Source organism: Balaenoptera physalus (assembly GCF_965194825.1).
Source record: "Balaenoptera physalus genome assembly, chromosome: 7".
In the NCBI taxonomy this organism is placed as follows: Eukaryota; Metazoa; Chordata; class Mammalia; order Artiodactyla; family Balaenopteridae; genus Balaenoptera; species Balaenoptera physalus.
Window position 1 is genome coordinate 37,520,478 of NC_138886.1, and position 16,458 is coordinate 37,536,935.

Below are 16,458 nucleotides of genomic sequence, written 5' to 3' on the forward strand. Positions count from 1 at the left end.
CTGTCCTGATTTCTGGTGGTTGCTCCCCACTGGAGTCTCCCTTTGTTTTATTCAGTGGAATTTCTAATGCCTGTTCCTTCATCCCCTCTAATTTAAATGCAGGCTAAATATTCCCCACTGCTTCCCCAGCCCTGAACCCTGTTTCATTCCCAGCCCCTACCTAAGGCCCACCTTCAATCCTTGCTCCTATTCTTACTACCTTCTTCTCCACCCCAGATTAGGGCCTTTGGAGTAAACTTTCCTAGGACCCAGTGTGAGGTATACTCTCTCACTCCAAATGAAATAATACCTGTTACAGAAGCAGACTGAAAATTTGTAGGTTTTAACTTCTTTTTGTATAGCCTGGGCTCCCAGCCCTATGTTCCAGTTTCCATTTTTCTTAGAGAATTTCCTATAGATAATATTTGGAACCAACTAAAGCACCACCTTTGAAAGAGTTCCATGTAACACTAGTGGGTCCTAGCCTGCAGGATCCAAGAGTTTCTGGCACTGATGTAGCCTCAGGGCAACTAACAGACAAATCTCAGAGAAGGAGCGATCATAGACTTTCACAGCCCTCTGTGTTTATGGGCCAAGACAGCAATGATCTAAGAATGATTGGATTGTGGCACCCAGGAATTTTCTATGTGAGGGGCCCAGCAAAGTTCCAGTTAGAGAATGACCTAGGGAAGAACCTGAGGCATAGCCTGAGTAAAGGCCCCAAATTTAACCTGTCAAGAAATTCAGAAAGCAACCTAGTGAAGGTTTTGAGGGACCATTCTTCAGAGGAGATAAAAAGTGACTTGAGTCACTCAGGGAACGGATCAGGAAATGACCTATCAATGTGTTTAAAAGAGAACCTAGACTAGAAGCAACTGGAAAATGTCCTGAAGGTTTACTTGGGCAAGAAACTGGGGCAGACCTATTAGAATGGGATCCCTATAGATATGTATTGTTCATGGCTTGCTGCCAAGTATACTCTACCCTCTCCTGGAAAGTCCTATAGCCACTTGGAAACTGGATATTTGGTTTACTCAGTGAGTCAAGAACACTGCCTGAATACCTCTTGGAAGCTTTCCTTCCTTGATCTAGGCATTAGACAAGCATTAGTAAGCCCAGATTATATGGTTTGGGGTATGGTAGAGGTAGAGCTTACCTCGCAAGCTCCTTGAATCCATAAAACTGTTTAGTTGATAGAGACTCAATCATGGCCCCTTCCTCAGTCCACCCTTCTCTCTCAGCCACCCAACTGTGCAGTTGATTTGGTTTGTTTGAGGGATGGCTAAGCCGAGGTTGCTTAACTGTTTGAAAGAAACCCCGAGGCAGGATGAGGGACAGGCCAATCATAGTTATTATATAAATGAACAAATGATTGTCATAGTACTGTCATACAAAATTACCCCCTGACACACACACAACTACTATAAAAGGATTCAGGGGCTTGATCAAAGTGAGATAACCCAATAAAGACCCCATTCCCCAGGACCTGGCTGAACCAGACTTTCTCCCAGTTTCTTTACTATCTTAATTTTTATACAGGTGTGTGTGTGTGTGTGTGTGTGTGTGTGTGTGTTTAAGGTTACACAGGTATTAAAGAACCACAAATCCCGCATGTAATCTCCAAGAATGATAAGGCTGAGATTGTAGGCATAGCTGCAAGGCCAATTTCAGGGTTTTCTCATTGAAGTGCCCCTGACCTCAGACAGCCTGGCCTCTAAGGTCTCATAGTCTATCCCCAGAAAGTACTCAGTGGGGACATGATAATTTTCCAGATCCCAGATCCTCTGCGTCCACAGGGAGGCCAGAGGGAGCAGTCTGGCCCAGCATACCTAAATCCCAAAGCTTCAGGCCTCAGGAAAGAGCTAGGAAAAGAATTTAGCCCTGGGTGAAGAGAGGGACAACCCTAGGAGACCTGGAATAGGAAAACATTGAGTAGGGGAGGCAGGATTAGGGATCTCCCTGCCCAGGCTGGGGGATTAGCAGACATCCTTTTGAACAGAAACCCCTTGGTTTCTGCACTGGAAGGAACAGGCTCCGCCCAAAAGTATTTATTCTCCCTTGAATAAAAGAATGAGCTTTTTTCATTGGTGTTGTCCCAGGATAAAAACAAGGGCAGGAAGATCCCTGTTAAAAGCCTAGACCTTGTCAGCCTCTATGTGGAGCCCAGGTACAGGTGAAGGCAGAGTTGTCTTCATAGCACTGGGGACACTGAAGTTCAGGAGGGCATGGCTGTCATGGGCCTGATCCTGGAAAAGAATCTGGGAGGAAAGTCAGTACCAGGAGGAAGTCCAGGCCCAGGCAGAGCCTGCAGATGAGCATTCCTGCGACTACAGGGCTCCTCCCTACCCAGATCCAAGGAAAGTGACAAGTGCATCATGCAGTCAACACACAGGCCCTGAGGAACAGAGTTGTCTCAGCAGGGACAGGCAATTCAAAGACCTGGACAGACATCCCTGGAAAATTTAGACTTAAGTATCAGTAACAGTGTTCATGCCTCACAGGAATCCTGTGTCTTCAGCCAGGCCCTGCTAAGCATGGGCCAAGGATGCCAGGTACCTCCAGCCACCCTCTCCACTTGCCTCAGGCTCTGTCTTTGGGAATGTGTCTCTTCTAGTCAGCCAGAAAGTCCTCCTCCATCCCTCCCAGGAGGAAAATTTCTCTCAAAGGAAAATTCCAGTCCATGTAGAGAAAAATCTATTGATTCTCATGCTAGCACATCCTTAGAGGATAGTCTCTATTTCTCATAACCCAGGATATTTATTCTTTCCAAATATTTTTTGTTTCCTCTAATAGCTGAGTGATATCTTCTGTCTTTGCTGTGTTTTGGGTGTACATTTTGAAATTCTGGGAATCTGGGCTTAGAGGAAGGAAGGAGTCAGCTTCACTGTATATCGAGGGCTGCTTGGGCTTCTCAAAGGTGAGCGGGGCTCAGGAGGGAGATTGTCAGGGCACATCCACTCCTATCACAGGTTCGTTGCTCCTGCTCAGATTCCATATTTTTAAAATACTTTATTTTTTCCATAATACTGTCATTACAAAAAAATACAAAAAAACTACTATAAAAACATTCAGGGGCTTGTCAAAGTGAGAAAGCCTAAAAACCCCACCCCAGAACATGGCTGAAGCAGTCTTACCCTAGCTCCTTCACTATTTGATCTTTATACAATTATGGGAGTGGGGTGGGGTCACACAGGCGTCAGAGGGCTAGAAATTCCCCCGCAGCCTCCATGAAGGGTAAGAAATAAGTAGCTTTATATATCACAAAAATGGGATTTGGGAGTTTAGGGGTGGCTAGGCCCTGAGTTCAGAGGTGTGGGGAGAAACCTGTGACCCTGAATCTCTTGGTGGGGAATAGCTGCCACCTGACCCAAAGCCCTTTCCCTTCCTGATGAAGGCTAGGAGACAGACCCTGCCCTCCACCTCTTTGACTTAATACAGCAGCCCCCTCCCCTTCCTCTACCTTTGCACACTCCTGAGAGCAGCAGGGAGGACAGTACATCCAGCTCTGCAGAGTCTGGGCAGGGCAGCTGTCAGGGAGGCTGCTGAGGGCCCCTTCACCTCCCTTTCCCAAATGAAAAGTGTCTCGTGCTCAATGGCCCGGTTCGTGGGTTATGGACCTTCCCTTCCTATCTCAACCCTGGAGAGGCACACACAGCTCTAGGTGTGTGCTTTGTGTGCATGAATATGTGTGTGATAACCTTGGACACTGTGGACTTGGGGGTGGGACTGGGGTGGGAAAGCAGTGTCCTTTTTATCCTCTTCCTCCCCCAGTAGGAGGAAGCTGAAGGGAAGGGAAAGGAGAGGTATTAGCAAAGCTGAGAGGGGAAGGAGGACATGCTATTTACAGGCGTGGACAAGGAATCTCTATATCTTCAAGTAGCACTCAGGTCACTCTCCAGCCACTGGAGTGGGAACTGGATTCAAAGCTTGTGACATGAAAATTAACCCCTGGCCTGGGCTAGCTCTCCCCACCTCCCTCCCACTCCCCCAAGGCAGCCCAGCTCTGAAAGGGGTCAGGGACAGGAACATTTTCCCTGAAAACCAGTGGGTTTTTTTTTTGTTTTGTTTTTTTTGCATTTAGAAAGAGTTGCTAGTGTCCAGTGGACATCAAGCTGGGTGCACAATGGGTGGGGTGAGTGTGGGGCTATTGCTGTGGAAGGCTCTGGGCTGGCTGGGGCAGGGCCTAGGAGCACGGTAAGTGCTGCTTAAGGATCTGTCTTGTCTGTGGTGTTAATCTATCTGGGAAGCGAACTTTGAACTCAACAATGAGGTCTCCCCGCTGGGTGGGCACCTTGGGGAAGGGAAGGCCCTCCCCACGGAGTCTCTTCACGGTGCCTGGCTTGATGACATCATTGCAGGGCAAAGGGATCACTCGGCCATCAATGGTGGGAATGTTCACGGTACAGCCACACAGTGCCTGGGGAAAATGAGACAGAAAGTGAGGAAAAGGTAGGGTAGAGTGATTGGGAAGGGAAGAAAAGAGAAAGTGGGGAAAGAATGTCTTCGTCACCTCCACCCCCCACCCGATAAAAACACACACAATCTGATCCAGGCCCCACCTCCTTAAGGCTGATCAGGGCACTGTAGAGCACGTTGGTGCCATCTCGGCGGAAGTGTGCATGGGGCTTGTCTTTGAGCACAAAGACGATGTCAGCAGGGATGTTGTCGGGTGTGGCATCGCCCTCTTTGGGGAAGGTGATCTTGGTGCCTTCCTTCCAGCCACGCTTGATGACAATGTGCAGGATCTTGTCCTCGGTGCGTACAGTTCGCCCGTCAGGGTTGAGGCGCCGCCTTGTGATCTTCATGCGTTTGGTGGAGCCGTGGTAGATTTCCTCCAGGGACACCCTCAGCTCGTGCACCACAGGTGGGTCCTGCACCTTGCGCCGAGAGTACAGTGGTTCTGGGGCTCGCCTTGGACCCCGACTCAGCCCATTAAACCCAAAGCGGCCAAAGGAGCCAAATGGGTCCTCATCTTCATCCACATCCATGTCGTCTGGGTCAAAGCCACTGAAGGGACGAGTGGAGCGAGTGCTGGCAAAGAAGATATCGAAGGGGTTGGAGCCGCCGAAGAAGGAGGCAAATGTGGCGTGGGGGTCCCCATGAAAGGTGTAGTGAAAGGAGCCACTGGAGCCCCCTGATGAACCGCCGCCGCTCTTCAGGCCTGGAGGGAGGAGAAGTTAGGGGCAGTATGGCTGGTCTCTGCCCCACCCCACTCTCCTCCCCCTGCCCTCTAGCTCCTAGTTCATGGGCCTAGAGAAAGAAGCAAGCTTTAACTCCCACAGAGAGGGCTGGCCTAATAGAGTAAGAAAAATCTCTGGCAAGATTTCTACTCTTAATTATATGTTTAATAATAAGGCACATCTTGAGGTTCAAAGAGGCTGAAAAGCTAAGACTAGAAGACTGGTAAGATGTGACTTCCAGCACTGTAAACTCTTCCATGTACCTGTGACCCAAAGATGTCTCACAAAACCTTGAATGAGTGGCCTGGGGTCACATTACAAGTCATACCTGGCTCCCATATCTTTGCTTATCTCCAAAGACAGGGCAAGAGGCAATCAGACAGAATTTGACCATACAGAGGGCTGTAAGTGACCTGTCCCAAATAAGGTGGCGATACAGTCCAGGAGGAAGTCCACTCTCACTCTACTTCTAGCATGGTTTCCTCTTTCTCTGACTCGTGCCCAAATGGGAAATCAGGAGCGCCCCCAAAAAAGCAGGAAAGATCATTAGCTTGGAGAAGAGGAGCTATTTCTCTACAAAAAGTTTTCAAGTGCTTTGTTCCCACACTCATGGCTCACAGTGTTGCACAGCTCCAGGGGTTGCCATTCACACACTGGACAGACATAGACTGCAATGGGAAGGGAGCTCCTTGGAGTTGTACAACACCAAGGCTTACACCCCATACCTAATGTCAGAGCAACCAAAAAGGATGAGTGAGCTGGCACATTGCAGGTGGTGACCCCAGCTACTCTCTCTGGAGTCAGGTTCTGTCTAAGGGGCTCACATTTGTGGGGGCAGTCTTCAAGGGGGATAGTAGTGGTGGTGATTGGAGTAGTTGGGGGGCTTGTGTGGGGAGGAGTGAGGAAGGGGATTTAACACTGAGAAATGATCTAGAATATATAGACTTGGGGGTGGGGCCCAGGCTTGGGGAAGGGACACTTCTCTTTGAGGGCTTTATCTAGAATTTCATTGGCTGTGGAAGCCTGAGCCTAAATTAGCCTCTTATTTCCTGGGACCACAAGAGGAGATTTGGGTTTCATTAGAGAGGCCAAGTGGCAAGCAATTCAGTGACTTGTGACAGCTGCCTCTTCACCCTTCCCCTAAGACTCAACGTCTGTTCTTTCCTTTTATTGAGGGTCTGATTATCAGGTGAGTTCAAGAAGCTTGGCAGAGCCCAGTGAGAGAGGGAAGTTGGACTGATGGTGACAGGAGGGGGTGACTTCTCTGCAAGGATTCCTGCTGTACCACTACCACCCCCCTTTCAAGCTGGGAACAACTTGTCCCCAGGGAGGGCTGCACACAGAGTCTATGTGCACAACTGTTCTAGCTGGCTACTGGGGAGGGGGCAGGGCAGACAGAAATACAACCCACATTTCCAAGGCTGCTTCTCCCTTCCCAGGCCCTGGATGTCTCCTTAAGGTTGTGCTGCATCCTCAGGAGCCCTCCTGGGATGTAGATCTCCATTAGAACTGGTGCCTGGACCTCGGGCCATGAGCTTTGCCCTTCGCTTAGGTTTGGTCATGCAGAAAGCGGAGGTCTCCCAGCTCCTACCTTCTTCCTAATCAAAGGTGAGGCCGAGCAGAGGAATGAGTGCAATTCCTAGACAGGTCACATGGTGGCATGGTGTCTGTACTGCTTCCCTCTTCCCCACCACTACCCCTCCCATCCCTCTACCCCAGAGAGAAACATTTCTTAGCTGAGAGAATACTGGGGATTCCAGCAGATGCCTGGTGAATCTGGGAATTGGCAAGTCTAGTAGGTGAGGAGGGAAAAACGGAAGGAACTAGTGGCATGGAGAATAAGAAGAGGGGGTTGGGAGGACTGGGGTGTACAGAGGACAGGGCCATGCAACATAAAGCAAGGAGGAGGAAAGGAAAAGAACATTCTTTTGAGCACCTGCTTTGTATCAGGTACAGTATATATCATTAGCCCATCTAATTTTGAGACTAGAACGGGGGGAGTGAGGAGGAGAATGTGAAAGAAAGGTGGATGCCACTGGGGAGGAAGGACAGTTCCTCCTGGAAAGGAGAGTCCTCAGCTGTGACAATGTCTCTTAATATAGCCTGACAGGTGCTTGTGGCTGGCGGGTGGCAGGCGGCCCTGAGGGGCAGGCCCAGAATTAGCAGCTACATCATGCCCGTGGGATGTGCTGGGAGGAGCCGCCCTCTCAGAGGCTTTATTTGGACCTTTCCTGACACCCTGTGCGTGGCCACCAGCTACCCCAGGAGGGGGCAAGGTGCCAGCAGCAGTTCCCCTTCCACTCTTGCTTGGATCCCTGCCACTTCCGCAGGGAGCCGAAACTCTACCTCTGTTCTGCTGGCCTGAAGTGGGCAGGAAGGGGGCAGGGAAGGGGACAACCATCTCTAGCTCAGAGCTCCAGTGGTTAATTCCCCGGCTGCTTAAGGGCCAAACTTTTATGCTGATGACTGTAAATGCGCTGTCCTCAGAGAGCCACACGCTCCCTTTCCTAACCTTCCCCATCAGCCAATGAAGGAGCGGGGACTTCAGGCAGGACTAATAAGGCTGGGAGGGAAAGAAGGGTGGGGAAGGTCTCTGGCTCTAGCTTTTCTAAGGCCTTAACTTGAGGAGGGAGAGGGGCAGAGAGAGGCAGGGAGAGCTGTGGTGAGCTGAGGCTGGGTAGTGGGTAGTCTCTTCTTTCCTCTGGATGTCAGTGCTGGGAACACTTGCCTCCCTCACCCCCTTCTCAGTCTCCAGTTCCCTGCTTTGAGAACTGGGTCACCCAGGACCCCAGACAAGGACAGGTGTCCAGTATCAGGCTGGAGCACTGCCCTCTTACCTTCCTCCCCATACTGGTCATACAGGCCCCGTTTCTTAGGGTCACTCAGCACGTCATAGGCCTCTGCGATCTCCTTAAACTTCTCCTCAGCGTTGGGTTCTTTGTTCTTATCTGGGTGGTACTTCAAGGCCATCTTCCGATAGGCTTTCTTGATCTCATCCTCATTGGCTCCCGATGGGATCCCAAGAATCTTGTAGTAATCCTTTCCCATCACAGCCACCGGACCGGCACTGGTGTCCTTGTTTCTGAAAGAAACCAGGGCCGATCCTTGATGCCTCTATTCCCTTCTACCCCGGTCCTGTTCCTGATGATCCTGCAATCCCTAAATGACTCACTGTGTAACTTTCAGCAGGTCATGCCTGTTCTGTGGGCCTCTGTCTCCCCATCAGTAAAATGAAAGGGTTGGACTAGATGATCTCTTCCAGCTCTGACATTCTAGGATTCTGTGATTCTTTCCTTAGCTCCTGGGTTTTCCCAACAGGAAGCTGGGGGCTGTGGCCCACTTCTTGGGGCTATTCTAAGGCCCAGGTCCTTGGGCCAGACTGAGGACTCCCACGAGCTCTGCTGAGTGAGGTGGCACCATGGACTGACAGACCCACGCACAGAAGCTGGTGAAGATCAGCGTACTGGGTGAGGTCACCTGAGCATCGTGGTCTCCTATGCCATGCCTCAGGCATAGTGCCCAGGCTAAGGGCAGCTGGGGCAGTGGCCCAGGACTGGGAACAGGCCTGGGTCTTCAGCCAGCTGCCTTGGCCAGCCAGGCTGAGTCAGGGTGTGTGTACCTGAATTCCTCTCGGCCATTGGAGACCCCAGGCCTCCCTGCCCCCGCTCCCCAGACTATGCTAAGCCTCACGTGTGATTCAGATTAGAGGATGACTCACAGCCTTTGGATACTGCTGTTTCTAACTCTCTCATTAGCAGGGCGGGGTGACACCGTCCTTCCCCCAACCAGGGCAACAGTTCCCTTTAGTCATTTCCCAGTGTCTACACACAAAACTGTGTGTGAAGACATGTCTGTGCCACCTAAGCATCAGTGTTAGTGAACAAAAGCATCCTGGAGGTAGGGCCTTTTAAACCTTAGTTGTTAGGAGACAACTGGGCACTAACCACCAGTTCCTTAGTACCTTCTCTACCAGTCCCTCCCTCTCACCTGCCTCATGGTTTAGGATCTGGCCCAGTGCCAGGCCCACACTCCTCTGATAGTCCCTGACATGCTGGGTGCAGGGGCATTTGTTATTTATATGAGGGAGAAACACAGGACTCTCATTCTTTCACTCTAATCTCCCTCCATCAATGTCTCTGTTGTGGATAGAGGGAAAGGCACTTTCCTGTAGCTAGAGCTAGTTGGGGGAATGGCCAGAAGCCATTCTCTTAACCCATCTGAGACTTGGCCAACCCCTGCCAAAGCCCAGAGAACCGGCGTCTTTCTAGCAATATCCTGGGCTGGCAGCCACAGCTAAGGCCTGCTTTTTTGCCTCTGACTGCTTCCGAGAGATTACAGGGTGTCCTGGCAGGAGTGAGGGCTGTAATGGGTTAGGGGAGGCCTCAAGGGCCCAGGTAGACAGGGACAACAGCCCTAACTCCTGCCCCCACAGGGCCTGTTGCAGGTGGCTGGGTTGACTCATGGTTCTGGGAGTCACCTCACTGACGAAGAGAAGGCTCCATTAGGGCGGGCACTCCCCCTTTTCCCCTACCAGCATGTCATGCCTGGTGGGGGAGCCTGTGGCTGGGGAGGCAGAGAAGAAAGGGCATCTGGGGGAGGGCAGCCATTTTCGGAAGCAGCAGTAAAAGCTGTCTGAGAGGGAGTTGGGGGTGGTCTGCCGCCATCTCTGCCTCAGCCTACACCTTCTTTCCCCTGAAACTGGGAAGGAACCCTAGCACACCAAGAGGGTGCCCCCAGAGAACTGTAGCAGCTTTTAGGCTGAGGGTGAGTGGAACGCCTTGCCAGTGCTTTCAACCCTCCCCTCACTGTCCCTGCATTACCCCTTCATCCGGCCAGCTTCCTCCCTTGCACCCCCGCGCTAGCTGTTCTACACCTGTAATTCTCTTGCCTCCACAGACATAGGGCAAGCTCTTTCAGGAGTTGCCTTTTTTCCTCCTTCTTTCCTCCCTCCCTCCCCTACCCACAAGCCACGTGTTGGAATGACAAAGGAGCCCCATGGCATGGCACTGCCTTTGATGGAGAGAATGAAGAGGATGTTAATGTAGAGGCAGGACTAAAAAATGAGAAATGGCAAGAGGGACTGGTACAGGGAGGGGGGATGGTTGATACAGAAAATGAAGTACTGATGGAGGGGGATGAAGGATGACAAATGGAAATGTCTGAAGTGGCAAATGGGTTACCAATGGGATGTAGAGAGTTGAAATACTAGAGGAGGTGTTCGTGGAAAACGGATGCCTGAAGGGTTTGGTATAAGAGATGAATGACAAGGGGTGCAGTTCATTCAAATGTAAGGGTGGGACAGAAGGGGGGTTCTTATACGTAACTGGGGATGAGACGAGGATGAGATGGAGGAAGCGGGTAGGCAATGGAGGGGGATATGACATGGAGAATTTGACTCGGTATGGGTATGAGTGCCCTTCTCCAGAGGGACTTACCGAAACTTTACAAACCCATTCAGCGTCCACGCTCGAAGTTTTAAGGGCTCCAGCTGAATTTTAAACATCAAGCTGGCTAAGAAGTCTTCTCCCCAGAAGTGTGGGAAGCTCCGGAAAGCGCCTCGGGCCTGTAGTTGGGGTGCTGCTGGGGATGGGCAGGAGAGCACTGTACGCTTAAACATGCCCAGCCCAGCCCCTCACCTCTGATCGCTCCACTGGAGCCTGCTTGGAGAGCTGCAGCTCTGGAAGCCGCCTCCTCAGGTTCTCAGAGGCACTTGCCCAGCAAGGCCTGTCCGGTGCAGCAGGAGTTGGACCTGATCCCCAGGTGTGGAGAGTGAAGGAATAGGGTCCAGCGGTCACCTGCTCTCAGGTGCAGCGATGTCTGGCTGATTGTGAATGGCTGTATGGCTGTGTGACAGTAAGGCTGGCAGTGCGAAGAGTGTGTGCTTGTGAGTGGCAGCGTGTGTACCTCTGACAGGTGCGATTGTCTGTGAGGGCCTGAGAGGCAGCGTGTTCTCGCCTCTCTCTCCGGGGAGGACCAGACCCCAATCCCCAAGAATCTACTCAATGAAGTCACTGACAGGGAGTCTCCTCCCTCGCAGATGGGCGGGGCGGGGCGGGGCAGAGCTCGGCTGGGACAAAAGGCGCGGCGAGGAGAGGAGGGGAGGAGAGGGGAGGGGGCTCCGGCGGGGGAGGGTAGTCGGTGATGTCACCGGCGCTGGCTGACTGGGCTGGCTCAGAAACGCCTCCCCGGAACCCAGTGCGACCCGGCCCGACCCTCCCCCGGCTCAGACGCGGGCTGCCCCCTGTAAGAGGGTCGCGGACATCGAGCACCTTGCAGACCCCGAGCCTCCACACCCCCGCGGTGGAAGAGCCGATGGGCCCTCAGTGTCCCGACATCCCGACACCAGGACCCCTGGCTTCGCGACGCGCGACGCCCCCCTCCCGGGACCCTCGAGTCCTGGCTCGGCGCCCTCACCAGTGAGGAGCTGCGGGCGCCGCCGCGGTCCGTCAGACAGCCGCTGCCCCCTCCCCCGGCTCTGGCTCCGTCGCCTCCACTCGGGACAGGAGTCGCCCGCCCGCCCGGCGGCGGCCAGCGGGCCCGGGAACCCGCCCCCACAGCTCCGCCTCCGCGCTGCCCATTGTGCTGTCTGCCCGTCACTCAGCTCAGCCTCTGCTGTAATTGGACAGCTTTCAACGAGTGGCTTTGTGGTAGCCGCCCATTCTCCGCCTCTGTCACCCGGCCACACGCGCACACATTCCGGGCCGTGATTGGTGTGGGTCTGATTGGTGCACTTTGGGATCAATCAACCACACCTCTTCGCTATCTCGTCGTGTCATTGGTAAAAGGGACAGAGGGCGGCAACTCCACGCGCCCTTTGATTTTATTGGTTGGTCTGTGGGGCTCAGACCCCAGTCGGGGGACAACTATTTTAGTCCAATCTCCGGTTTGAGAACGTGGGACGTACTGGCCACTGCCCGAATCCCGGGAGAACCTTCTGGAACCCGTGCAACGTCAAAGGCAGCCTTAAAGGAAAACTGCGCCCACCAGTTGGCGGTGACTCTGGGCATTCTTTCCTGTCTTCATTTAGGAGGGTAGGGGAGAGAATAGTGCACTCTGGGAGGTGTGGTCCCTGGACCGGGGTGAAAAGGTTACCATTCTTACCTGTCTTCCATTGAACCGTGAACTGACCTAGCCCTGACCTGATTTAGCTTTACCTTACCGTGACCCGGAGTTGACCTGATATGACCTAACTGAATCTCAAAACGGACCCCGGTAGACGAGCATAGTTTAAGTACCCTTCTGCTCTCTCCTTTGTAACCGAGCAGTTCTCCACGGTTTTAGCACCTCCAAGATTCCCTTTATGAGTCCCCTTTTCATCCTCTGTATAATCTCCTCATCCCTGCTCCCTCATGAGCAGCCCCTTCTCAACAATCCCCACAATCCTCATTAAAGTTCTCCCTATAATCTTTCATCCTACTTCCCTTTTGAGTTCCCACATTTTATCCCCCTTTTACTTCCCCCCCCCCTTCCTGGCCCCATATGATCTCCTGTCTTTCCCTCATGATCTTCTGTCTTATCCTATTCTTAATCCTTATCCACTCCCATGAGCTCCCCTATCCTAGCCCCCCCCCTTTAACCCTTCGTCTCAGCTCCACATGATCTCCTTTCTTAACACCCTCAGAATCTCCCATTTCAGTACCCCCACCCCCACCCCCATTAATTCTCAGCCCCAGTGTCCCCGATGTTCAGAGCAGGCAGGGCTGCGTAGGCGGTTGCCAGCGGAAGCCGACGCTTGAGCAGACACGGTGCCTGGCGCCCACGTCACTGTCTCCCAGGCCCATCTGTGCTAGAGGGAGCGGGGGTAGGGAGGGGGTAATCCAGGGGTGAAGAGGGGGAAGGAGATCTTGGGGGCTTTGAGGACAAAGGAAGGGCCAGAGCAGACGCTCTCACTTCTCTTTCCTTGCAGTTTCCCTGAGGCAGTGTATGGACACCCATGAGGTCATGCAAACTAGACAGAGCTGGAAACAGGCTTGGAGAGCATCAATACCTAGGCTACAGAGCAGAACAGGAGAGCAGTCTAGGGATCCTGAGGTTAGGTCTGCCTATTCTCCACTATATGCCTTCTTTCTAGTTATCACGATGGGGATCCCAGGTATAAAGGGGTGTGAGGTGTGAGGCAAGGAAAGGAAATGTGGTAAGAGGAGGCAGGGTGCTGGGGATAAGGAGAGGAGGGAGGGAAGATGGGGTAAGGGAGTGGAGGGAGGGGAGATGGGGTGAGGGGGATAGGGAGAGGAGGGAGGGGAGATGGGATGAGTAGCAAAAGGATGGGACAGAGAGATGAGGTGAGAAGAAATGAGGAAGGGAGGGGAGGTGGGGTGATGAGGGAATGGAATAGTGTGACATGGAGGTGGGAAAGGGGAGGGTGAGGGGGCCCAGGAATGGTACTGGCTCCTTATGTCTGAGGGCTCTCACTCCCCCACCTCCAGATTCATGGGGGCCTGGGCTGTGGGTGGCTCTGCTTCTTCCTATGCCAGGTTTGTCTATTTTGCCTCCTCCAGCCTTGCCTGTGCCAACACGGAGGCAGAGTTTAGTCACCGGCCTTTACCTGGTCCCTGCTAATGCTGAAGTGTAGGCTTAGACCTTCAAGGGTGCAGGGCTGTGCCTTCAGGTGTTGGTGGCACAGATTCCGTTGTTTGCTGAGTTTGCAGTTGCTGTCCTGTGTCCCATTGCGCTGGGTATCAGGAATGTATGAGAGGAACCAGGGGTGCCTCAGGGTGTGGCATAGGGTATGAGAATGTAGGCTCTGAAGGCAGACTGTTGACCTTGTGAGGTTACTTGCCACATCTGTGCCTCATTTCCTCCTTTGTAAAATGGGGACAGCAGTACCTCATAGGGTCATTGAGAGGGTTAATTAAGGTAACACATGTAATGCACTTAGTTCTGAGCTCGGCCTGTAGTTAACGCTCAAGAAAGTTAACTTACACTGTATGTTCACAGATATCTCGGTATGTGAGTGCATCTGTAAATGTTTGAGCCTGGGAATTATTTGTCATGTTGTATCTGTCATGCAATTTGTAAGTGAGTGTATCTGTGTAATTATTTTTGTGTGGTAGTGTGCCTGATTCTGTGTTATTTGCTGTAGGTATGTGATTTTGTGTTACTGTACATATGTGATTAAATGACTAAGCAGGCCTGTGTCTACATGACAAAGAGTGGATGAAGTGTGGCTTCATGGCTGTTGATATGCTGACACCATGTCTGCCAGTGTATGCATGCATCTGTGATCATGTCAGTTCCAAACACCCCCACTCACCCTCCCTCCCTCTGGAGACGTCACAACCCTAGATGTCCCTCATTTCCTCACCCTGAGGGAACCAGAACCCGGGGGCAGGGGCGGGGGTGGGTGCCAGTGAGGAGGTGTTTAGACAGGGGCACATGTTCCCTCCCAGACTGTGTCTGGGAGGCGGACCCCTATCTTGCACATATCCTGAAGCCTCCAGAGGAAGTGCTCCCCCCCAACTTGTTCTCAGTTCCCTGTCTTGTCACCATGGCAGCAGTTGCCAGGGGCTTCCAGGGTTGCTAAGATCTGGGTGTGGGAGGCTGCCAAGCCTTGTTGCCAGTAGACACAGAGAATCCTGGGGGAAAGGAAGACTACCCCCACAGCTGCCAGCTTTCTGCAGTGACAGGACTGGTCCTTGGACCTCTCCTGTCCCCAAATTGTTCCTATAATTTGTCTGTGGCAGTACTAGGGTTGGTGGGGGGCTTTAACAGGAAGCTGGAACTAGAATACTGAGATTCACATTCTGAGGAGAAAGGGGTGCTCTAGCTTGGCTATTTCCATCTTTAAGGTTGGGAGGTCCTTAGAAATTAGCGACTTGCTTATTCTGTCCCCCATCTTTTATACTTCTTCTCTGGCAATATTTCTGCTTGAGTTCTCCAATGGCTGGTGCTTATTATCTGATGTTTCCACCTGGTATAGGAATACTACATTGACCCCAGTACCCTGGATGCAGACTGACTCCTTCCTGTGGTCAGACTCTTAGCATATCACCTGGATACACACTTCATGCTGACACTTGAGCCCAGAGTTCAGTCCCACAATGAGCCCTAACTTTGGCCTCAGCCTGAGACACTGACCTTGGTCTTAGTCCTGGACCAGAAAGTTCCCTATACCCAGCCTCAGTCTAAGCCCTCCTCCTAGACACAGATGAGCCCTAATCTTGATACTGATACTTGAACCATCCATAGATTCAGTTATGATCCTGTAAGTTGACTGAACACTGACCAGTGATCTAACTCCCTGGTACTTGCCTCGTGTCTCCCCGTCTGTTCTGAACCTACACTGACTAGTACCATAAAGGTTCAAAAGGGTTTTTTCTTTGGGGTGAGAGAACAGTACTGGGAATGACCAGCAGAGGGCGTGCAACATCCGGTTCTAAAGGCATGCTTCCCAGAGCCCACCTGGAAAGGGGATAATAGCCATATTGGGATCTTGGATCTTTTCTCTCAGGTCAGGACTCAGAGCTGGAGGCACAGCAGCCGGTTTAAGAGGTTGAACTAAAAAAAGGTTCCCAACCCAGTGATGCTGATGCTTTGGGGTCACTTGGGTCTGTATAAGCATGGATCTCCCTACAGCTCAGCAGGCCTCAGGGCTGGGGATGCACCAGAAGGTGCTTAACCATTTACTGGCATCGCAGGTCTCAAGAGGACTGGACACCTGGGAAGACATTTCACCCCCAACTCCACATTTCTGTCATATGCTTGTACAGCTTCACTACCTTCCCTGGTATTCAGTTATCTTTTGGTCCTATTGAGCAGAAATCTGTCTCTCTTCCACCTTTGATCTTAGCTCTGTGCTTGAGGTCACATTGACTTCACTGGTCCCATCTACCAGACATCAGCCATCTGCATCCCTTGAGTCTGATCCTCGACAGGGTGAACACCTCCCAGGCCTTCATGGGTTCTTCCTCTGCCTTGTTCAATCCCAGCCACTAAGACCAAGTTCCCCTGGCTGGGTTTCAGTTCATGATGCCTGGCTCTGGTTAGCTTTTTCCAGAAGTGCTGGTGCAGCATACTAGCCGGCCTGCATCCCTCCTCTGACCCTGTACTTCTTTCCATGTAGCCTCAGGTTACATCAGCTTTTTAGTAGTTCACTCACACCAGGTGAAGACTGCATCCTCTGTTCTCCCTGACCTGCTAAATCGCATCTTGCCCATTTTGTACCTGTTATAGTTTTGAAAGGAGTGTTATTATTTATTTAATATTATTATTAAAGACAAAGATACTTGAAATTAGTGAAATAAAAAACATTTTGGCGCTAATTTCTGAGCTTTAGGGCAATCCTTGGGCTTGGAAGTCT

At 51.9% G+C, this 16,458-nt stretch overlaps 2 protein-coding genes across 8 annotated transcripts in view; one reads left to right on the forward strand and one right to left on the reverse strand.

The window, feature by feature from the left end:
* LOC309663854 (uncharacterized protein) overlaps window positions 1–16,458 on the forward strand; it is a 66,668-nt gene that overhangs the window by 18,585 nt on the left and 31,625 nt on the right. The window contains exon 1 of one of the 4 annotated variants that reach the window (XR_014265496.1): window positions 8,611–8,626. The exons of the other annotated variants lie outside the window; for them this stretch is intronic. The gene's annotated coding sequence lies outside the window, so the exon portion shown is untranslated. Of the gene's footprint in view, window positions 1–8,610; window positions 8,627–16,458 lie in introns of those variants that run through there. 4 annotated transcript variants of the gene reach the window in all.
* DNAJB5 (DnaJ heat shock protein family (Hsp40) member B5) lies at window positions 2,969–11,710 on the reverse strand (the record flags this gene model as incomplete). Of its 4 annotated transcripts, none has more annotated exons than XM_082468416.1 (4): window positions 2,969–4,396; window positions 4,539–5,140; window positions 7,997–8,241; window positions 11,574–11,710. In XM_082468416.1, the coding sequence occupies 3 exons, from the start codon at window positions 8,205–8,207 to the stop codon at window positions 4,163–4,165; spliced, it is 1,047 nt and encodes a 348-aa protein (XP_082324542.1). In that variant the 3' UTR covers window positions 2,969–4,162. The 4 variants fall into 4 exon arrangements, with proteins under 4 accessions (XP_082324542.1, XP_082324544.1, XP_082324541.1 ...); XM_082468418.1 differs by lacking the exon at window positions 11,574–11,710 and adding an exon at window positions 10,796–10,986; XM_082468415.1 differs by lacking the exon at window positions 11,574–11,710 and adding an exon at window positions 10,595–10,776.